The sequence below is a fragment of the Marmota monax genome, unplaced genomic scaffold, assembly GCF_021218885.2.
Source record: "Marmota monax isolate L192 unplaced genomic scaffold, Marmota_monax_Labrador192_F-V1.1 WCK01_AAM20220418_F8-fsc00011, whole genome shotgun sequence".
Classification (NCBI taxonomy): domain Eukaryota; kingdom Metazoa; phylum Chordata; class Mammalia; order Rodentia; family Sciuridae; genus Marmota; species Marmota monax.
In genome coordinates this window covers 15,818,090-15,843,048 of record NW_026693082.1, presented here as the reverse complement: position 1 = coordinate 15,843,048, position 24,959 = coordinate 15,818,090, and the positions used below count along the sequence as shown (strand labels likewise).

The window sequence follows — 24,959 nt, the reverse complement described above, 5'->3', positions numbered from 1 at the left end:
ATTTTTTTTGCATGATCTTTTTTCTTATTGGTTGTTCAAAACATTACAAAGCTCTTGACATATCATATTTCATACTTTAGATTCAAGTGGGTTATGAACTCCGATTTTTACCCCGTATACAGATTGCAGAATCACATCGGTTACACATCCACATTTTTACATAATGCCATATTAGTAACTGTTGTATTCTGCTACCTTTCCTATCCTCTATCCTCTACTATTCCCCATCCCCTCGCCTCCCATCTTCTCTATCCCATCTGCTGTAATTTAATTCTCTCCCTTGTTTTTTTTTATTTTTTATTTTTTTCCCTTTCCCCTCACAACCTTTTATATGTAATTTTGTATAACAATGAGGGTCTCCTCCTTCCATTTCCATGCAATTTCCCTTTTCTCTCCCTTTCCCTCCCACCTCATGTCTCTGTTTAATGTTAATCTTTTCCTCTTGCTCTTCCTCCCTGCTCTGTTCTTAGTTGCTCTCATTATATCAAAGAAGACATTTGGCATTTGTTTTTTAGGGATTGGCTAGCTTCACTTAGCATAATCTGCTCTAATGCCATCCATTTCCCTGCAAATTCCATGATTTTGTCATTTTTTAGTGCTGCGTATTACTTCATTGTGTATAAATGCCACATTTTATCCATTCATCTATTGAAGGGCATCTGGGTTGGTTCCACAGTGTAGCTATTGTGAATTATGCTGCTATGAACATCTGTGTGGCAGTATCCCTGTAGTATGCTCTTTCAAGATCTTCAGGGAATAGTCTGAGAAGGGCAATAGTTGGGTCAAATGGTGGTTCCATTCCCAGCTTTCCCAGTAATCTCCATACTGCTTTCCAAATTGGCCACACCAATTTGCAGTCCCATCAGCAATGTGCAAGAGTACCCCTTTCCCCACATCCTCCCCAGCACTTGTTGTTGTTTGACTTCATAATGGCTGCTAATCTTACTGGAGTGAGATGGTATCTTAGGGTGGTTTTGATTTGCATTTCTCTGACTGCTAGAGATGGTGAGCATTTTTTCATGTACTTGTTGATTGATTGTATGTCCTCCTCTGAGAAGTGTCTGTTCAGGTCTTTGGCCCATTTGTTGATTGGGTTATTTGTTATCTTATTGTTTAATTTTTTGAGTTCTTTGTGTACTCTGGATATTAGGGCTCTATCTGAAGTGTGAGGAGTAAAAATTTGTTCCCAGGATGTAGGCTCCCTATTTACCTCTCTTATTGTTTCTCTTGCTGAGAAAAAACTTTTTAGTTTGAGTAAGTCCCATTTGTTGATTCTAGTTATTAACTCTTGTGCTAAGGGTGTCCTATTAAGGAATTTGGAGCCCGACCCCACAATATGTAGATCGGAGCCAACTCTTTCTTCTATCAGGCACAGAGTCTCTGATTTGATATCAAGCTCTTTGATCCATTTTGAGTTAACTTTTGTGCATGGCAAGAGAAAGGGATTCAGTTTCATTTTGTTGCATATGGATTTCCAGTTTTCCCAGCACCATTTGTTGAAGATGCTATCCTTCCTCCATTGCATGCTTTTAGCCCCTTTATCAAATATAAGAAAGTTGTAGTTTTGTGGATTGGTCTCTGTGTCCTCTATTCTGTACCATTGGTCTACCCGCCTGTTTTGGTACCAGTACCATGCTGTTTTTGTTACTATTGCTCTGTAATATATAGTTTGAAATCTGGTATCGCTAGACCGCCTGATTCACACTTCCTGCTTAGAATTGCTTTTGCTATTCTGGGTCTTTTCTTTTTCCATATGAATTTCATGATTGCTTTATCTATTTCTACAAGAAATGTCGTTGGGATTTTGATTGGCATTGCATTAAACCTATAGAGAACTTTGGGCAATATCGCCATTTTGATGATGTTAGTTCTTCCTATCCATGAACAGGGTATATTTTTCCATCTTCTAAGGTCTTCTATTTCTCTCTTTAGGTTTCTATAGTTTTCATTATATAAATCTTTCACCTCTTTTGTTAGGTTGATTCCCAAGTATTTTTTTTTTTTTTGAGGATATTGTGAATGGGGTGGTTGTCCTCATTTCCATTTCAGTAGATTTGTCACTGATATACAGGAATGTCTTTGATTTATGCGTGTTGATTTTATATCCTGCCACTTTGCTGAATTCATTTATCAGCTCTAGTAGTTTCTTTGCAGACCCTTTTGGGTCTGTTAGATATAGTCTCATATCAGCCGCAAATAGTGATAATTTAAGTTCTTCTTTTCCTATTTTTATGCCTTTAATTTCTTTTGTCTAATTGCTCTGGCTAGTATTTCGATAACTAAATTGAATAGAAGTGGTGAGAGAGGGCATCCCTGTCTTGTTCCAGTTTTTAGAGGGAATGCCTTCAGTTTTTCTCCATTCAGGATGATGCTAGCCTGAGGCTTAGCATATATAGCTTTTATAATTTGAGGTAAGTTCCTGTTATCCCTAGTTTTTCTACTGTTTTGAACATAAAGGGATGCTGTACTTTGTCAAATGCTTTTTCTGCATCTATGGAGATGATCATGTGGTTCTTATCTTTAAGTCTATTGACGTGGTGAATAACATTTATTGATTTCCATATATTGAACCAGCCTTGCATCCCAGGGATGAATCCTACTTGATCATGGTGCACAATTTTTTTGATATGCTTTTGTATTCGATTCGCCAGGATTTTATTGAGGAATTTTGCATCTAAGTTCATTAGAGATATTGGTCTGTAGTTTTCTTTCTTTGAAGTGTCTTTGTTTGGTTTCGGGATCAGGGTGATGTTGGCCTCATAGAATGAATTTGGAAGAGCTCCTTCTTTTTCTATTTCTTGAAATAACAAGAAAAGTATTGGTATTAATTCTTCTTTGAAGGTTTTGTAAAACTCTGCTGTATATCCATCCAAAATGTTTTAATTTTTATTACAAAAGTTCTTTTCATATTCTGGATAGGAGGCCTTTATCAGATAAATGATCTGCAAATAAAAATTTCTTCCCAACTCATTACTATATTTCACATTCTTGATAGTATCCTTTGAAGCACAAAAGTTCTTAATTTTGATGAAGTTCAATTTGCCTACTTTTTCTTTGGTTGTGTTTCTGGTGTAATGTCTAAAAAATTATAGATCATGACGATTTGCATTTTTTTTTTTACGTTGTGTAGATTCTTACTTCTTACATATTTTATTCAATTTTCTTTTTTTGTCTATGGTATCAGGTAAGGGATTCAACTTAATTCTCTTCCGTGTTAATAAAAATCAGCTGTTCTCTCATGTGGAAACTGGATCTCATGAAAATTTACGGAAGTCAGTAGAATTGGGGAAAGGGACCAGTATGAGGATGGAGGGCAGGAAGTGCTGGGGCCACAATATCCAAGACATTGGATTCAATCACCAATACTGGGGGGAAACTGGCCAAATAATATTGTTATATTATGTCATGTATGAATATGTAACAACAAATCCCATTATGTACAACCATAATGTACTAATAAAATAATGTAGGGGAAAAATAATACTTGCTAAGGTTATTAAAAAAAAAATCCACTGTATAGGTCTATTTCTGAACTATTAATTCTATTTCACTGACCTATATGGCGGCCATTCTTATGTAACACAGTACTATTTTTTGTTTAGATCCCATACTAAATAAAGTATAAAGAGCAACAGAGCTTAAAGAAACAGAAAAAAAAAAAAAACCCATGGTCAAATCCTAACTTTGCCTCATTTTGGCAATCAGCATACTAAGGCCTATTTTCCTCAACGTGAATTAAATGAGATGTGAAATAACCCTATAAACAATGAAAAGTCACACAATAAGTTCAGGTATGTTTTCTTAATGAATTAACTCAATCTCATATATTGGGTTTGGCAGCCAGGAATAAAAGAAATAATAGTATATTATTAAATTTTTTAACATTTTAACATTTAAAATGTAACGTAAGCACTGAAAAAGTTTCTCTTCATATCATATTTAATAAGGAAAGGAAAATGGAGAAATTATTAAAAATCAAAGTAAATTCTATCAAATTCACTAATAACCTGGTTAATCAGTAGTTCCTACATGGTTTCACTCTACAATTACAATATATTTGTAACAGGTTTAAAAAAAAAATAACAACTTTTTTTAGTTTTAGTAGGTGAAATACTTGCTCAGAAGTAACAGGCAACCAGCAATATGAAAATCTTCCCCCCATACTAGAGATTGAACCCAAGATCTTAATACGGTAGGCAAGCAAGCAATGTATCACTGTGCTATATCCCTAATCCAATTCTTTTTCATCTTTACAAATCTACTAGATGAAAAGCAGAATCTAGTTCTCAGTTTTTTAACTTCATTTTTAACAATGTTTATTGGCTATACATATTTCTTCTTTTGTGAACTTTCTTTTCATGTCCTGACATAAAACACTGAATTCCAGTTTCTTTTATTGAGCTTTAAAAGCCCTGTCTATATGTCTAACAAATATAATATATATGACCATTTTATGTATAGAATTGTATATATCCTAACCAGTTCTCCCAGTTCTATGCAGAAAGAATTATTTTTAGGTAGTAAAATGTATAGAGGCATAGGCGTATTTGTGTATGTGTAAATGTATATGTTTTTTTGATATCTGGGGATTGAACCCATCAACCCAGAGCCTTGTGCATGGCTAGGTAGGGAAGCATTTAATCACTGAGCTACATCCCCAACTCTTTTTTTTTTTAAATATTTAAATCTGAGACAGGGTCTAGTTAAGTTGTTCACCTTTATAATTCTCTTGCCTCAGTCTTCTGAGTAGCTGTGATTACAGGCATGAGTCACCATGCCCAGATGGATACATTTTTTTAAATAGTTCTACTCTGTCAAGTTATAATGGTGAATTCTTTCTAATTTTTAATAACTTTATTGAGGTTTAATTACCATAAATTTCATCTACTTTTAAGAGTTCAATTCAATGATTTTGCTGTACAACTATCATTGCTATACAATTTTAGAACATTTCCAATATCCTAAAAAAAGATACCTATGACCACTTGTAGACGGTCTCCACTCTATCTCTAAGCAACCTATAATCTACCTATGGACAGTTCCATTTTTAAGTGGATTTTACATGGATTTTTTACATGTAGTATGTTTCTGAGATCCATTCTTCTTGTAACATGTCGGTTCATTCTTCTTCTATTGCTAAATAGTATTCCAAGTTTCCCTATTTTATGCCCAGTATAAATCAACCCATAAACAACTGTGACCTCTTTTATGAGAAAGTAAAATTAGATGGAATGACCAAAATAAAATCCAAATTGGGGGGACCACCCTACTCCTTGTATATTTCACACTATCACTACTGTTTTTTTCTGTGTATTTTATTTATATGACAGCAGAATGCATTATAATTCTTATTACATATATAGAGCACAATTTTCCATATCTCTGGTTGTACACATAGTATATTCACACCAATTCGTGTTTTCATGCATGTACTTTGGATAGTAATGATCATCACATTCCACCATCATTAATTACCCCATGCCCCCTCCCTTCCCCTCCAACCCCTCTGCCCTATCTAGAGTTCGTCTATTCTTCCCATGCTCCCATTCCCTATCCCACTATGAATCAGCCTCCATATATATATATATATATATATATATATATATATATATATATATATATATATATAAAAATTCAGCATTTGGTTTTTTGGGATTGGCTAACTTTACTTAGCATCATCTTCTCTAACGCCATTCACTTATCTGCAAATGCCATGATTTTATTCTTTTACTGCTGAGTAATATTCCATTGTGTATATATGCCACTTTTTAAAATCCATTCATATATCGAAGGGCATCTAGGTTGGTTCCACAGTTTAGCTACTGTGAATTGTGCTACTATAAACATTGATGTGGCTGTGTCCCTGTAGTATGCTGTTTTTAAGTCCTTTGAGTATAGACCGAGAAGAGGGACAGCTGGGTCAAATGGTGGTTCCATTCCCAATTTTCTAAGAAATTTTCACACTGCTTTCCATATTGGCTGCATCAATTTGCAGTCCCACCAGCAGTGTATGAGTGTACCTTTTTCCCCACATCCTCTCCAACACTTATTGTTGTTTGTATGCATAATAGCTGCCATTCTGACTGGAGTGAGATGAAATCTAATAGAGTGGTTTTGATTTTCATTTCTCTAATTGCTAGTGATGATGAACATTTTCTCATGTATTTGCTGATTGATTGTACATCATGTTCTGAGAAGTGTCTCTTCAGGTCCTTGGCCCATTTATTGATTGGGTTATTTGTTTTTTTGGTGTTTAGCTTTTTGAGTTCTTAATATACCCTTAGAGATTAGTGCTCCATCTGATGTGTGAGGGGTAAAGATTTGCTCCCAAGATGTAGGCTCTCTATTCACCTCACAGATTGTTCCTTTTGCTGAAAAGAAGCTTTTTAGTTTTAGGGGCTGGGGATATAGCTCGGCTGGCAAAGTTGCTTCCCCTGCATGCACAAGGCCCTGCCTGGGGGGTTCAATCCCCAGCACCACCAAAAAAAAAAAAAAAAAAAAAAAAAATTCACTACTGTTTCTAAAAGGCACATTTAAGCACTCTTTCTTATACTAAAATCTCATCGATGATTTTTTCCAACCTATACGCAGAGTCCAAGTTCCTTAAGCAAAACATACAGAGGAAGGACCATGCCAATCTGTCCACTCTCATTGCTGCTGCTTTTTCTTGAAATTTTGCCAACTATCAATACTGAGGTACACATGATTCCCTCCCACCAACCTGTCTTCTAGCATCTTTATTTCTCTACAATCATCTACCTAAAAACCTTAATCTTTCAAAGCCCAACTCAAGATTTATTTCTCAGAACCAGCTCCTGCCTCACTTTCTAACTATGCCATCTCATCAGCTGTTCTTAATCATTTTACTTCTTACAAAATGCTGTAACTTTACCTATCTCTCTTACCAAACTCATGACCCTGTACCTAATACTGTATATCTAAACTTCTCTGCTGTTCAGTAAGTACTTGTTAAATTAAATTAAATATATTCTAACTACTAGTATTATTCTACCCAATTCATGAAGGAAAACCGACTACTCTAAAATTAATGTGGAAAGGACCTAATAATAGAAGTAGTAAAAAAACAACTCCAGAGACCATTCAGGCTAAAAAGCCTAAGATGTTAACTCTTTAAAGAAAAAAGTTTGCCAACCCCCAGTGTACATCATGATCTACATCATGCAAGAAGAAAAATTCAGAACTTCTTTTGTATAAATTTTTTCATTTCATCTTTCTTAACTTCTATTTTTATGTTTCCTAATATATTAACACTAGCACAGCAGTAATATACATAATTTATAAACTTATATGTATATACACACACACACACACATACATACATACATACTGGGGATGGTACAGGCCCCATTTTATTTTATACTGATATAGGTGATTAAAAAAACTAGTAAGTCTCAGGACAAGTTGAGTTAAATTTAACAATCAAGTTTATCAATATGAGCAACTTGGTTCTATAAGTGCTTCAAATCACAAGGAAAAAACCTAAAATCCAACTTTTTCCAACTGAAATGCTCAAAATATCTCAAGAATATTTTTATGGTACTAAAAATATTATTTAAATGCAGCAGGTAGTACTAACAGTCTTCAAGTTGAATGCAATAAACTATGAACTACATAAATCCAAAATGCTTCAAAGACAGCTTTTTTTTAAAGTTTATTATAATAGAAAAATCAAATGTAAACTTGTTCTGCTAACCCGTGGAGTTTAATTGATAAATAGCTTGTATATGACAAAATAAAACTAAGAGAATACCTAAATTAGCTATTAAAAAAAAAAACTATTTGTAATTAACAACAATGCAATTTTGTAACCAAAAAGTGTTCCTTAGCTACAACAGCAAGGCTGCATCTGTGTAAGACAACAAATACTAACCTAAGGCTCTAAAGAGCCTGGTAAAGAGCTTAGAATGGTAGTTTCTAATAATTCAAAAGTTGGGGTCTGACCATCAGCAGCAGCAAAGTTATAAGCTTAAAGTTAATTTACCAACAGAACCTGGAGTTATCAGGTTAGGGTTGTCATTCTATGTTGAATCAGATTCTCCAACAAATACAGCCCCCAGAGAGAACTACACTCTACTCTGCTCACCTTTAAGGCTTTTTCTGAGGCCTTCCGAGATGACTAGCATCAGACTTTTGAGGAAGGCTAGCCATTAGACAAGGCTTTTCCCCACGATCTGACTGCTTGAAGTGACATCCAGGATCAGGTCGATCCTGTATCCAGGAATCATGACCCTCCCTGAGGCACCAGTCATCATGAGACAGTCAGTGCACTTTAGCACTTCTTGATAACCACTGGGCTGCTCCTTTAGCTGAAAGGAAAAAAAACATCAAAACCACAACAAACAAAACAAAGGGGGAAAAATCAGTAATTCAATCTGAAAAGACAGAGCGTGGGGAAAAATATACCAAAACAGCCTTGTCTAAAACAAAATGTAGCCTTGCCTTGATGTAAAGACCACAGTTTCAATATTTTTCCAGTTGCTGCAAAGTTTATTCCTAATATTCAAATCTAAACAACATAAAATCTACTGTATTACATCTGGAAAGAACTGAAAGTGGGGGTTAGATAAAATAACCTTGGAAACAGAGCTCAGTAAGTATGAGAGCAGGTATTTATCAACAACTAGCAGCCTAATGCTTATGAGTGTACCCCATTAGGAGACCAAATACCTAAAATTTTCATTCTCTCAAATTGGAATCTGTTTCGGAGAGACATAAAATACCCAAATAGCTGAGTTTAACAGAAAATTATCAATACAATTAAAACCAGTCTACCAGTATCCGTAATTAGGTTAACATCCTCTTTAACTGACATAATACTAATACAACATATACCCCCCCACACACACATACATGCAAGCAATACTCTTGTTCTAACATTGTAATTAAATGTTCATATCCTTATTCCCTTAAATAAAAAATTTAAAAAACAGATGAATAAATACTAGGATGACTTAAGGCTTATTTATTTGCATCAAAATGAAAAATCTATGAGAATTCAGAGATAAATTTGGCTCGTATCTGTTTTCAAATGCAAAATACTTTTCCAAAGATAAAATGTTAAAAGCACGAAAAAGTCTTTGAGTTATTGTTCTAAAGGTAGGCTCATAATTCCTTTAAAATATCCTTACTCCAAAGATTATGATATTTTTGTATCAATTATTTACCTTTCTCCCACTTTATTCTATATCCCCCATCTCTCAGTTACTACTATCAACATCCAAGTAGACATTCAAGTTGGAAACCTGGAAATAAGAGACTATTTTTTTTGTAACTTGTTTGAGAATATGATTAAAAGCTATGGATCTATCTACCCAGAAAAATGTGCATGTACATGGACAATATTTAAATATGATTTCAAGAAATTTACAGATCACTCTGAAGTCCATGGACCCTTTTCAGAACCCCTATGAAACACATGGCTTCCCCCCCACACCCCATCTTCCACATCATCTTTGAAAACCTGCCTTGTATGGTTCCCAATCTCTCAAATTTCTGCCTTCCTGTCTCTAGCACTGGCTTAATTTGGGCACTCTCCCTATTTTTTTGTGGGCTGTTACTATTTGTTTGCTAATTTTTCTCATCTTACCTTCCTTCAATCCATCTTCACCTGGTTAGCACAGCAACTTTACTAACATGCAAATCTGATGATATAACTAACCTTAAAATCTTCAAAAACCTCCCCACAAAGGTTAACAGAATGAAGTCCTATCTTCTTAGGAGGTATCACTTGCTCTCTATCTACATTTCATGCATTCACTCCTCTTACCTATAATTTCCACATTTCAGTCATATAGTCAGTCTACATTCTCCTACTACACTTTTTCATGTCTTTCTAAAATGTCATGTCTCAATTCCTTACTCTTCCCTCAAAGTTAGGTTCTTTTATGATGCTGTCTCAGAACCTTCACTTTATTTCTGCCATGAGATTTCTCAATGTACTACAAATGCTTATTCCTTTCCTGTTTTCAAATACAATGCTTTCTAAAGACAAGAACCTTGCTTAAATTCCATCTCTTTGTGAACCCAGTACCTAGGATATAAATATAGAACTAAATATAAATGTACATCACTGTCACTATTCTATCACAGGTAAAACTATTGCTGAATCAATATAAAATATATTTTTAACAACTTTAAATCTGAAGAATTCAGTCTGGAAGGATATTTTACAACAACTCTATAGAAAATTACGTGTTAATTGCCACCGACTATTTAAAATATGCCTTCATCAGGGCCAAGGACATATATTTTTTACATGATGTGAATTACATGGACATCCAAACCAGAATTACAGTTTGGTAAGGATACCAGAATAATAATATAATCTGTTGGATAAAACTCCTAAATCAGGAAAACTAAATACATATCACAGATAATATGGATTATATACTCCCCTCTTTCCTTAGCTGGGCTCTCTTCCTCTACCCTGTATCATACTTGGGGTTTAAAAGTCCTCAATATGTATACTATAAGCAGCAACTTCACACTGACTACAGTCAGCATGAAAGTTAAATATTATAACTATTCAATAATCTATTCTAAACCCTTAACAGATTAAAATTACCTTATTAAAAATATCCACAGAAGGCCAATTCTACAACCCTTGGACACCTATTCACAAAATTTAACAATTCTAAAGGTCAAGAATTATTGTTATCACTTTATTTATTTTTATTTTATTTTATTGGTAGTGGGAATTTAACCCAGGGGTGTTCTACCACGAGCTATATCCCCAGCTCTTTTAATTTTAAAATAGTGTCTCAATAAGCAGGTATGTTTATCCCCAGCTCTTTTAATTTTAAGATACGGTCTCAATAAGCTGCCCAGACTGGTTTGACCTTGAAATTCTCCTTTTTCTGCTGGGATTATAGGTGTACAGCACCATGACCAACTAATTATTTGTATCTTAAAACAATTCCTGGCTTTGTAAATCAAAAATATGTCTATACTGTTTTGTTAAAAGTTGTTAATTCTCACATTTTTGTGTATTTTTAAAAATATTTGTGTATATATTGTGCTCTAAACTAAGGCTTCCAAATTTGATTATAGATAAGAATAAACTGGGATGACTTACAAAATACAAATTCCCAGGTTCCTGCCTGATCAACTGAAGATTTTCAGAATTAGAGCTGAGGCATGTATTCTTTACAAAGTATACTAGGTGATTTCATGCAGCCATTTGAAAGCTAGCATTCTAAATTTCATAGTAGTTTATATATGGAAAAGCTAAAATGAAATGCCTTTACATGAAACTTTCCTTGACTGTGTGGAGTCTCTTATTGCTTATTGATTCTGACAGGCTAACAAAAGCATGTTGAAAAAGCTTAACCCTCTGAATAAAATCTATTTTGATGTATCTTACCACAGAATTCTAGATTAACAGTTACTGTACAGTTTCATTAGATCTGCCAGTATTTATTTTTGATTACTCCATTGTGTTTGTCTGGAAGTATTCCTCAAAAGTTATTCTTACCATATAACCCCTTAAAAAAAGGTATATTCGGGTATTATTACAAGTGTTAACTGCTAAAAATTCACTGTATTAAGTAAAAAAATTTCAACTTCTTAAAATTATACATTTTATTTCATTTACATACTTTAAATAAACTACAAATTGCTGATGTATGTTTCATACCAGCAGTTATAAATCTAGGGGTTGAGAGAATAGGACCAAAGAAAAAAAATGTGTAATAGGACCAAAGAAAGAAAGTGTAAATGATTTGTATCCAACAAATTCTTAATAAAATACTGTTAGGAGGTTGAATTAATAAAGATTAATGTATATTGGAAAGTATGTGTTTAGAATATTTGAATTACAAATCAGAAAGACGCTAATCTTAAGATTGTTATAAATCCCTAGTAATATCAATATGAAGGATGTGTGAGAATAAATGTAAAACTCAAGAATACACTTAAACAGAATGTTTGATACATTTGATCACACTACTTGGCATCCCTCATTATTCTTTACAGGTCTTTTTAAAGAGAAAATTTCCCAAAATTCATGGGGGTAGGTGAGGGGGACCACTTCATATATGTTTAAATAGTCTTACACAATTGAAAGAGTTTTGACAGACTTTGATATATTTTAGTAGTATCAATGAATAAAAAAATTATAAAAGGAGGGAACTGGTTTCTTAATCATTTCAGATAGTTCAAACTTTTCAAAAATGTCTAGACTTTTTATCATTAAGAGTTAAAAATAAGCTATAATTATAGTATAAAACCACTTACACAGCCTGGAATGATCCAGAAAAAAACTAATAAAAATCAACAACTCAGGCTGGGGTTGTGGTTCAATGGTAGAGCACTTACCTAGCCTGTGTGAGGCACTGGGTTTGATTCTTAGCACCATATATAAATAAGTAAATAAAATAAAGATCCATCAACAACTAATAAAAATATTTTAAAAAAAAGAAATCAACATCTCAAAAACTTAGGGAGTTTTTGAGAACAAGTGGAGTATGAAAACCTCAATCTAAAGTAATGTGAATATATATAGTTGAGATTACTCAGACATTTTTCTGCAAACATGTTCCCTAATTGAACATGTATCCAAGAAACTATAAAAGTAGTTGGCCTAGTTGGCCTTAAAAATCTGGAAAAGCTAGTAAGAAAGCAACACATAATGGTTTTGGTTTATAAATAAAGCCAATAGTTAGTTTAATTTAAGTATCTTCTCTGTTAGCTTTCAGGGCAATCATAACATTGATGAAGAAATGCAGAACTCTTCAGCATATAGAAATCCCAGTATTTGAAAGATAATACTACTACTAGCACTTTCAAGGAAGAGAAAAATAACTGCTACACTATCCTGGAATGTCATTCATCAGTGACAAGGTGCTGGCAGGATTTCTTCTGGGCCACTTTATTGAGCAATATAGTTAGCCACGTGTTTCTGGAATCACAGTACAGAACAGTTTTCTGTTGCAAAACATTACTACAAAGGATCTTTGCAGGAAATAAAAACGTGAAAAAAATTCTTTGAATAATCTAATTTGGTTAATTCTACCAAAACATGACACATCAGTAATATATTATAATGACTTGTACTATGAGGCCACAAGTATGTTTATCAATATTGAAAACACCTACTATGGAGATAAGGAATAGCTTCCTTGTTAAGAATTCAAGGCCATATCGAACCCACTGCTCATAAATGAAAACGTTGCAAAACACCCGTTTTATCAAATGGCTGTATTTTTTTTTTAAAGGCCAAAAATAACACACATACAATTCCAAAATAAACAGTCATCAAAAGTCCTAGGCACAATTTTCCAAAAATACTAAAATAGAAATAAATTCATGATACCACAGACAACTGCCTTGATTTCTTTTAAGTGAGGTCCAAGAACTTAGAATTAAGATAAAATAATTACATACAGCTATGTTCATCCATAACAGAAAGCTGTTCCTCTTCTATCCAAATTTATAACATATTGTTAAATGACAACCTCGTACAGAGGGTATGGTGTTCCTATTATTCTTTTGATAAGCAAGAAATTGAGTCATTTTGGCCTAACACATACTTAGATGAAGAGTTAAACTGAGTTTTTTCCATTAAATATTCTCTAGGCTCAAAATAATATTACACTGGGCTTCTTTATAAATTCCAGATTTAGGCAATGAGGCACATACCATATGAAATCATCCCTAAGATCCCTGAATTAGTTCATCAAAAAATGAAATCACACTATAAAACTTTTATTACAGAAAATCTAACACATGCACCAAGATAGATAACATTATAACCTTTCCCCATCTCTTCAGTGCTTCCTTACTCAAATATCTCTATTTTATCACTCATAAAAATTATTTAACAAATGATCTCCCTATAAGGTTTTGAGCTTAAGAACCAGAAATCTATCTTGTTTATCTTTATTAATCTCACTATAGAGAAATACCCTGGTCGTAACAGTCGTTTATGGAACACCAAATGAGTGAGAACAGAGTATCTATGACATTTGTACAGAAAGCTAAAATGGACAAACAGGAAACTGGACAAAGTAATTTTTAGGAACATACAATAACAGGATCAAAGAGGCAGTTGGTATATCAGGGAAAAAGCACTGGAATATCTTCAATTCTAATCTAAATTTTAGCAACAATGCTATAACTTAAGCAAATTACTTTACTTCCTTGTATCTCAAATTCTTCCTTTGTAAAATGAAAGGGAAGCCTCAATAAGCTCTGTATTTCCTCTCATGCTATACTAATATGAAAATAGCAGGATAACCTAACTCCTGAAAAATAGCACTAACAGAACAAATATTATATACCACAGCAAGTGATATGACTCTGAAGCAAAGGATGGAACATGCAAATCCATAAATGCTAAGAGGTCCCATCCATAGCCAACCAAGAATTATATACACACATCCCACAAAATGGAAATTACCAACATATATGCTCATTCTGTTAAAAAAAAAAATCAAAGACAAATGTGATAAGATTTAGAAAAAGAAATGCAAAATGATTTGTTATTCCCTAATACAAATTACAATAGATCACATCTAGCACATATGCACCATGAATTGAAAGGCTCCTTAAAATGAATTACATCAATTATTTAGGCTGGGATATTTCACAATATTTTAGCAAAAATTGACCTTTAATAATATATACATCTGTGGTACATTTCCTCTTCTTTCAACATTAAAACATGGGCCAGGTGCAATGGTACACACCTGTAATCCCATCTACTCAGGAGGCCGAGGCAGGAGAATCACAAGTTAGAGGCCAGCCTTGGAAACTTAAAGGTAGGAAGACTGCAAGTAGGCAGCCAGCCTCAGAAACTTAACTAGACTGTGACTCAAAATTTTTTTAAAAAAGGAGGGGGGGCTAGGGATGTAGCTTAGTAGTAGAGCACTTCTAGGTTCAATTCCCAGTGCTAAAAGGAAGAAAACAGAGAAAAGAAAAAAAAAAAAAAAAAACATGATAGGGATCAAAGACATTCCTAAACCTAAATACCACACTCCTAGACCTATATTTCAATTTCATAATCAAAATAAACCTTTGCTTCAAAACAAATGAACCTTTAGCCTCATAAAAAAAGTAACAAGAGTAATCAATTTTGAACTTGACTAGCAGAATTATATCTATAATCAATATTTTTAAAAATATAAACTCTATTCTCAATACTGTAATATATACTGTAGAAGATTTTTAAAAAGAGAGAGCTAAAAGTTAAATCCTGGCCCACAGGAAAACCTTCCCAACTTTATTAGCAAGGTAGTTTGGGGGGACTATAAAGATACAGTCACATTTCTCCAATATTCTTACCAAGAAAGCAAACAAAACGGAAGAAAAATTCCAATGTGCATGTATATTTCAGGATGATTTTAAGCTAGAGGAGGTCCCAAAAAAGAAATGTTACTAAACAGATCCAGATCTATGGGAACAAAATAAATTGTACCCCAAATGGCATTTCTAACAAAGGCAACAGAGACCTTGAATGGATAACCTTGCAAAGTTTAAACAAAACAAATAACTTTTCAACCAAAATTATTAAGGACAACAACAAATCAAAACATTTAATTTACACAAAACAATCTTGAAGAAAAAAAAGCATTAATTACTATGAATCATATTTGACATGTTCAAATATGAGGTTTAAATGACATTTCTATTTTTTGTGTTTATGGATAGAACTATTTACTCCTGCTATTGGCAGGATCTTAATTAGCCATACATGTCAATCAAGTCTAAGAAAGACCAATGACCGAAGAAATTCAGCTATCAAGCAGGCTAAATGATGATAAATTATGTCCTAACTAGCCTTTAATGTCAACTGGTCAAACAACACTATTCTAGGTCTCTTCCCCAAATTCAGATCAGGCAGTCACAATTCTTTATTGGTTGCAATGTTTCAAGATAAAATAATACTTTTCTTAACAATCTATCAAATACGTTTACATACATTATTTCATTTTAGATTTCCACAACCCTCTTAAGTAAAGCACGAATAATTATCTTTTTTTCACTGATGATTTAGGGAAGTTAGATCACTAACACAAAGATCGCTGCTAGAAGAGTATATAAACCAAGAGTAAAACCCACATGCTCTGACCCTATGTAATTTATATTCCACAATGTTTCACAATAAAAGCTACTGAACTTAAAAGTCTATACTTTTCCCACTTTAAACCTTAATAAATGCCACAGGAATTCAAATTAAGATTTTAAAGCAAATGCAAACAGTAAAAACACTAGTCTAAGATCACGTTTCTGAATCAACAAGTTAAACAACAAATGTAATGTTCAAGCACAATTCAAATACTACAGTATGAACACCTAAAAGTTAAAAAAAAAAAACCTATTCTAGTCACCATACCACACCACACACAACTCTGTATAATACATGCTGTTAAAGAATAGTTAGCTCTATATCATTTACATATAACTTATTCAAAATAAAAAGGCCAAAAATCTTCACTTTTCTTAGCTTTAATCTCCTTTTGGCTTCGTTATACTTTAGTCTAGCAGTCTCCACAGTGAAATGCATAGGATTTGGGTCTGCAAACTCCCCCAAAGGGCCATGTGATAAAGCCTTGATTCCCAGTTCATGATGCTATTGGGGAACCTTTAAAGGTGAAACTTAGGTGGAGGAATTAGGTCATTGAAGGCATGTCCTTGAAGGGGGTGCTGGGATACAAGTCTCTACTTCTGTCTTCCTCTCTTTCTCTGCTTCCTGAACACTATGAGGTAATTTCTTCCTCAACATGCTCACACTATAATGTACTCCTTTGACATGGTCCAAAAGCAACAGGGCCTTACAACTAAAGACTCACACCTCTGAAACTGAGACAAAATAAAAGTTCATTTCTCTCAGGCATTATGTCAAAGTGATGGGAAGTTATAATAACAATCCACTGGAATGTGGGAGGTAATGATTAGAATGTCATTTCCATTTTTTTAAACCTCAAAATCAGAATTAATTTTTACTAATAGTTACTATACACAAACCCACACATAAATTTATAAATATACATATATTGGGGTGGGAGATATGCTCAAAAACTTTCACAGAAGGAATTACTATTCAAGAAAAGATGGTGACCACTCCTAAAAAGCAATAAAGGAATATGGACTTTCGGAGACAAACGACTCTGGACTTCATCAAATAATCAAAAAAAAAAAAAAAAAAAGACAACCTATTAGAAGGTGTTCAAGACCCTACAGTGCATATTCAAAATTTTTTCAACTATATTTGCATAATTCAGTGATACAAATGTAACTTACCTCATCCTGGACTCCACTGGTAGTAGTCAACTTGCTCCCATCAGTAATTGTAATAATTATTGCTGGCTCCAAGAAAAAAGGGTTTCTTCCCTAAAGTCAAAAACACATCATTCATATTAAAAAGGTTAAGACTTTGGCTTTTTTTCCCTTTTTGAGTAAAAAAATCAGTTCTCAGAACAGACTATATATAATTCCCCTGAATATATACAAATTTTACATATAATATATACCTGTTTTTACATTTTTAAAAAAGGTTTAGGACATAAACAGTGGTTAACCCTGGAGAAATAGAACTAGGTAGAAAAACGTATTTTTCACTTTTTAATATATTGCTGTATTAATTTTTACACTGAGCATTTATATTATGTAATTTAAAGTATTTAACTTTTTAATGGAGACCCTAGTAGTAAATTCTAATAATCTGACTTTTTTAGCTATTACAAATTACCATAACCAAAAGACAGTACTTTCTGAAAAACTTGCTTTAAACGCTTTTTTTTTTTTTTTTTTAATATTTATTCTTTAGTTTTCGGCAGACACAGCATCTCTGTTTGTACGCGGTGCTGACGATCGAACCCGGGCCACACGCATGCCAGGCGAGCGCGCTACCGCTTGAGCCACATCCCCAGCCCTTAAATGCTTTTTTTAAAACAAGAATTTTAAAAGGAGGCAAGACAGGAGGTGAACATTATCAGAATCTATGTCTGTAATCAAAATGTCTAATCAAATGACTAGGTATATGGACAGGACTATGAGAATGGCTCCATGGAAATACTAAGACCATACTGAGCTTAGCAATAGTGCAACATGAGAAAATGCCTGGAGAGAGGAATACAAAAACAATGGCAGCAGAGACAATGAATGAAATGGCCTGTCTTTATAAGGAAAAAATAACTTAAAATATCTTCCTTTCAAATTGGCCTCTCTGGGTAATATAATCAGTTCCAGGAGACATTTTGTGAGACTTAGACAAACATAACTGTGTATATAACACAGTTCCCAATTGAGCCATTAAGCACATTCAGTACAACTCTTTAAGACTAAGACCAAAGCACAGAAGTTTCAAGAGGGTCAATCTCATAATTGAAATTGAAGGTACAGTCCTGCTTTGTGCCTATAGTCTCAGCAACTCAGGAGATCGAGGTGAAAGATCATTTTTTTGAGCCCAGTAATTCAAGGCCACCTTAGGCAACACAGTGAAACACACCCTCCCACTCTCCCCTACCCCATGATAAGCAAGCAAAAAAGGAAAAAAGAAAATGAAAACTATTAAATTCTCTACTACTATCAGTAAAACAGTAAACAATAAAGTTTTATTGGCTATGATGCAGAACCATGTGACAAATCTTTTTTTTTTACTATTTATTTATTTATTTTTTTAGTTATCAGCAGACACAACATCTTTGTTTGCATGTGGTGCTGAGGATCAAACCCGGGCCGCACGCATGCCAGGCGCGCGCTACCGCTTGAGCCACATCTCCAGCCCAACAAATCTTAATGTATATAGGAATCACATGCAGTTCTTAATAACATGCAATTTTTAATTCAGTAGGTCTAGGATGAATACCAAGATTATGTACTTTTTCTTTTCTTCACTATTGGAATAAGAATCTAGGGCCTCACATGTTAGGCGAGCACCCTACAACTGAGCTACATATTCAGCACACACATTCTGCATTTCTAACAAATAGGAGATGACAATGTCCATAGACAACAATTAGAATAATCTATGGTTCTAAAATCTTTCCCTTGCATTTATAATTTTCAATGTCCAATACATTATAGTACATCCTCAACATTTGTTGAATAATTTTACATAGCAATTAAGTGGTTATAACCTAATCATCATGGATGGAGGGAATTTGGCTGGATTAAACATTTTTGATCATATCATGCAACTTACAAGTCGCACACATACTTCTCAAATCAGTGCCCAAGAAAAAGGTGAAAGTTTCTAATGGTCAAATAAAGTTAAAATGTTAGTTATATAATTTCTAGAAGATTCTGAATGCATAGCAACATCAAAATGTCATAAGTTCTTATTGAAAGAAAACACGAATTTACAATCCTTCCCTCCTCATGTTAGACAGAATGCATTTGGGGAAACACTACATGACACAATGCCTCTCATTCCATTCACTCTCAAAATAAATAATAAATCCTAACACAGGTCTTCTCATGAAGCTAGATCCTAGTAACATTCATTCTCACCTCAGAGCTGTTTCCCTCAAGTAGGATGCTGTTAACTTTTCCCTGCTCAAAACCTATCTGATTCCTATTCATTCTCTAAGGTCCAGTTTAAATCATTCTCTTCTGTGAAATCTTCCCTTATTACCCTGGTCTTCAATAATCACACTCTCCCCTCTCCAAATTCTAATAGTGTAAATTTGCAAATGGTTAGTTTTAAATAAGATAGAATGTTCCTTCAAATAAAAATCATCTGAATACCACTTATCAGAAGTATTTGTCCTCTTACCTTCTCAATTTTTTTTTCTTTTTTTATCTTCCTTTTTTGTTTGTTTTCAGTGTTGGCATTAAACCTAGGGTCTTACACATGCTAGGCAAATGATCTACCACCAAGCTAAATCCCCAGCCCATAGTACATCCTCAATATTTAAATTCTAATTTAAATAAAAACTGAAAGCCAGGCACAGTGGTACACACCTATAGTCCCAGCTTCTTGGAAAGCTGAGACAGGAGCTGACTGTATCAGCCCAGGAATTCTAGACCAGACTGGGCAACAAAGCAAGATTCCATCTCAAAAACAAACAAATATACATTTGGATATATTCACAAAAATATAAGTATATATTGAGCAACAACATATGTACAACAATGTGAATATACTTAACACTACTGAACTACAGACTTAAAAATGGTTGATAGTAAATTCAGGGCTGGGGACATAAATTAGTAGTAGAGCACTTGTCTAACATGTTCAAGGCCCTGAATTCAATACCCAGCACCCTCCCCCACACCCAAAATGCCCATAGTAAACTTTATCATAAAGTATTTTTAAACACAATTCTTAAAAACCATACCAGTTTGTATCGTTTGCTATCGTTTCATGTGGGTCAGTAAAGGATTGTCACTTTTCTTCTAAACAACTAAGCAAGCACTGAGAACAACATATTTGAATACTTAAACATTCATTAATTCACTGTCTATAGTCTAAAACAAATTTGCTCAGATTCACAGTTAAGAGTGTACCCAAAACTAAGTAGCTTCAAAAAAGTATAAATATGCTGTTACCTTTACTTCAATATAAATGAGTTCTCCCTGAACACAACTTGTGAATTTGCTGCATTGCAAAGGTATCAAAAGGATCACTTCCCCCAGTACCACCAAAAAACAAAACTACTTCCCTCTTGTGTTTGTACAACCATTGTGTCATTGTGTCATTCCAACAATTGAGTGGCTACTACATGTCAGACACTGTTAGGTGCATAATCCACATCTCTAATTCATAATAAATGCATGTACATATGCACACATAACAATAAATTCCGTCTTTCTTGGTCTCTACAAATCACATTTTAGTTTAAAGGGAGATAAAGATGCCCTAATATCTTCAAAATTATTTTCTCTCTTTCACTCTTAAACTAAAACTACTTTTGTTAATTTGCTGCTTTACAAAAACAAATCAGCAAAACTCTGAAATCTACCATATTGTAAACCAAATACTTTGGTCTTCTGTATCACTTCTATATTATAATATAAATTAAAGGCAAATTCTCTGACCAAAAGTCTTAATACTTATCCATTCCTATTCCTATAAACACAGTGACAATTATATTTCAGAAGCAGAATTAGTCATATTTGTAATTAAGTAGCAACAGTATACTATATTAGACTCTTATGGATGAAGATGCCCACCCCAAAATTAAGACGGTTGGTTGGCCCTCTGTATCCATGGGTTCTGTTTGTGGTGCTGGGGATCAAACCCGGATACTTATACACCAGGGGTTCTTTATCTATGAAGTCAACCAACCACAAAGGAAAATATTCAGAAGAAAAACAATTGTGTTTTCTTTTTCTTATCAATATGAGTATTCATATAGCATTTGCATTGTATTAGATATTCTAAATCACCAAGAAATGATTTAAAGTAGAGAGTAGAATATACATAGGTTATATGCAAATATACTGCCATTTCAGTATTGTGAGGGGCTATCAGGGATTGAACTCAGGGGCACTCAATCACTGAGCCACATCCCCAGCCCTATTTTTTATTTTATTTAGACACAGGGTCTCAATGAGTAGCTTAGCGCCTCATTATTGGTGAGGCTGGTTTTGAACTTGTGATCCTCTGCCTCAGCCTCCTGAGCCACTGAGATTATAGGCATGGGCCACTAGAACCAGCATTGTGCACAGCTTACTCTGCTATTTTAGATAAGGATTTTGGTAACTTGGAGGTCCTAGACTCAATCCCACAAATACCAATGAATGACTGTGTGTACTTTTTAAGAAATGTCTAAAAATAGTTAAATTGTATTAACACTTGGCAGAAAGTTGGAAGTTAAGTTTAATCTAAAAATGTAAACACTAAAGTCAAAGTTACTCTAAGACAACAAAAGAGTCTTATGATAGGGGCTGGGGATGTGGCTCAAGCGGTAGCGCGCTCGCCTGGCATGCTTGCGGCCCAGGTTCGATCCTCAGCACCACATACAAACAAAGATGTGGTGTCCACCGATAACTAAAAAAAAAAAAGATAAATATTTAAAAAAAAAAAACAAAGAGTCTTATGATATACATAATACTCTTGGCAGAGGCTATGTATGAAAGTATTGTAATAATTTAGCTCTCCATAAAGCAATAAAGCAATTATGTAATTTGACACTTAAAAACTTGGTGAGGTAAAATATTCAGTGATTAAATGACATAACTCAAGATGGTCTAGCAAGTAAATTGCAAAGTCAGTACTTAAGGAAGATGTTCCAACTCTAAATCAGTCTTTCTGGAGCATCAGTTAAGTACAACAGGTAACAATCAATAATCTAGGATACACTTCTACATCAACTTAGTTTTATGTCTTATTCGCCCAATGATGAATGGGGTGACAACCAGATTTTTGTTCTTCTTAATATATTTATCTGAAGCCAAAGTAACTATAGTAGTATTATTCCTTTGTGTGGTGATTTACTGTTGTTCTCTGATTATTTACCCAATTTTTAAAATAAAATCAAAATATGTTCCCCAACACGTGCTTGAACAAAACACAATATACAGGAATAATTACTTTTAGAAATATATACTCTTTAAATTACATATGATAATTTACAGTTCTATAAACATGTAATATATACATAAACATATAATTTCAACTTTTACAGACTATATATTTGAACACAAGATAAAATAATGTTCTATAATGGCTTTAGATTTTGGAAAATTCAGATAAAGACCAAAGATAGAAAAAACTAAAAAATATGATCAATCCCTTTGCACCAATTTAATTAACCCACCTACCATGTCTAAGATCCTTTCATCTCTAAGATGAAATAGTCAAGAATCATTTTTTAATATAAAAATTAAAGTAAGAATCAAATATGGTAGCATGCACCTATAGTCCCAGTTACTCATGAAGCTAAGGAAAGAGGATCACATAAGCCCAGAAGGTCAAGATTAGCCAGTGCAACATAACAAAATCATGTCTCAAAAAAATACATAAAATTATGGGCTGGGGCTGTAGATCAGTAGTAGCATACTTGCCTGGCATGTGTGAGGCACTGGATTCCAGTCACACATATAAATAATAAATAAATAAATAAATGTCTATCAACAACTTAAAAAATACATAAAACTAGAGTATAATGGCTAAATGAATAAAATTTATACATAAAAGATTTTTTATTTCTCCAGGAAAAAAAATTATTCCTACCACTATTATATAAACATTTGAAATTAACGAGTTTATTTCAGCATGAATTTCTAAATCACCAGCACAAAGTAACCAGAACATGAGACTCCAAGGAAGTTTCTTATATACAGTTTTGTATTATTTCTCCCCTAATTTGTATCGTATACTTATTCTTGGTGGTTGCATAATACAAACTGGTATCTGTCAATATACTTACCAATCAAATCAAAACATTGTTTTAGTTATCTGCCAGTATTATTAGATTTTTTCATGTTTTACAGTAAAGAAATAAAATTTTAACATTTCAAAAGTCTAAATAAGAATTACAATTTAATCATGTAATATGATGTCATTACCTATACAGTGCCAATTCTGTGCAGTTTAATAATTCCTCCATCCTTATATTTAAGAGGCACTAAAAAGAGGCTTCCCTGGATATGTAAGCATGCACGAGGCCCTGGGGTCAATCCCAGCACACCACCACAAAAAAAAAAAGAAAAAAAGAAACACACTATTTTATGTTTTTATTCTTAATAAAGATATTTATAAAGTCATTCAATTTGGGGGAAATCCACTACAATTTCCCCTCAATATTCACCTTGGTCATTGTAATAGCCTTTATCACAACTGTAGGATAGCAAAAAAAAAAAAAAAAAAAAAAAAAAAAGCTCTGCTGCAATAAAGGCAGCCAGCAGAGGGACTAAAAGTTTACTTTTGCCATTAGCAAAATAAACTCCCAAGTTTTACTGTCAGAACATTGGTTCTTGGCATAAAGAAACCCAGACATATCACTAGAAAACATACTGCCAAGTAAAATGTTCTGACTCTAGAGCCATTAACAAATGGAAATCTTTTTATCATTTACAAAATAGGATTTTAACATTGGCCAAAATATTATAAAGTAAAAACTTTCACTTAAGATTTCTTATTATAGCTCTCAACAATTATCATGGTGATAAATACTTTAATCAAGGCATAAAATCTCAATACATTTAAATAATGTAACTGAGGTAAGTAGATACTATTTTATTTTTGTAAAAAGCATGCTTAAATGTTAAATCATATTATTTTGAAAAAAGTTTTGAAAATGTAAAAATAAGGCAATTTCCCCCAAAAATATAAGCTAACATAGATCTCTGGATCAGATAACTTTTCATTTTACACAAAAGCCTGGAGATATAGAAGAGGAGGCACAAGATTTTTACTATACCCTCAAACAGGTCATAATTAATCTTCTAAAGCAAAAGAAAAGCAGCCCTGAGTATTCAGTACAAATTGTAGTAGCTACATTTTCTGTTAAACCAAAGAATCCAAGTGTTTCTGTGCCACCATGCTCCACCATGTATGCTAGTCCTTTGAAAATGCTGTAAAGCATTGTCAGTGCCGATATACACTAGAATTCTCCCATGATTTAAGGTTTCTATTGAAGAAAAAACATACACCAAGGATTAGCTCTTTGATTCTCCCAGGGTAGCATCTTCAGTGAACCCATACCCATCAGTATTATTCTCAGTGTTGCTACATACCAAGAAAGTGATGACCAACAGAATTTAACAAATGAGATGTTAAGCTGTATATCCTAGGCTATAGCTATCACTAAGTAGGATAAAATTTTAAATGTACAGAAATAGCTTGTGCTTTTTTCAAACTAAAACTTCCTTTTCAGGGGCTGAGGCTGGTAAAGCACTTGCCTCATATGCATGAGGCACTGAGTTTGATTCTCAGCATCACATAAAAATAAATAAAGATACTGTGTGTGGTTCATCTACAACTAAAAAATATACATAAAAAAAACTTCCTTTTCAAGTAAACAACAGCAACAAGCAAAATGTGTTTA

The 24,959-nt window shown here is 33.6% G+C and overlaps 1 protein-coding gene across 2 annotated transcripts in view; it reads right to left on the bottom strand.

Moving 5' to 3' along the window:
- The window catches only part of Ints6 (integrator complex subunit 6), an 87,807-nt gene that overhangs the window by 46,815 nt on the left and 16,033 nt on the right, over positions 1-24,959 (bottom strand). Inside the window, exon 4 of one of the 2 annotated variants that reach the window (XM_046454074.2) lies at positions 17,263-17,352. In XM_046454074.2, coding sequence (XP_046310030.1) covers positions 17,263-17,352 — 90 coding nt within the window. Of the gene's footprint in view, positions 1-8,104; positions 8,245-17,262; positions 17,353-24,959 lie in introns of those variants that run through there. The other variant, XM_058582553.1, reaches the window with a different exon arrangement.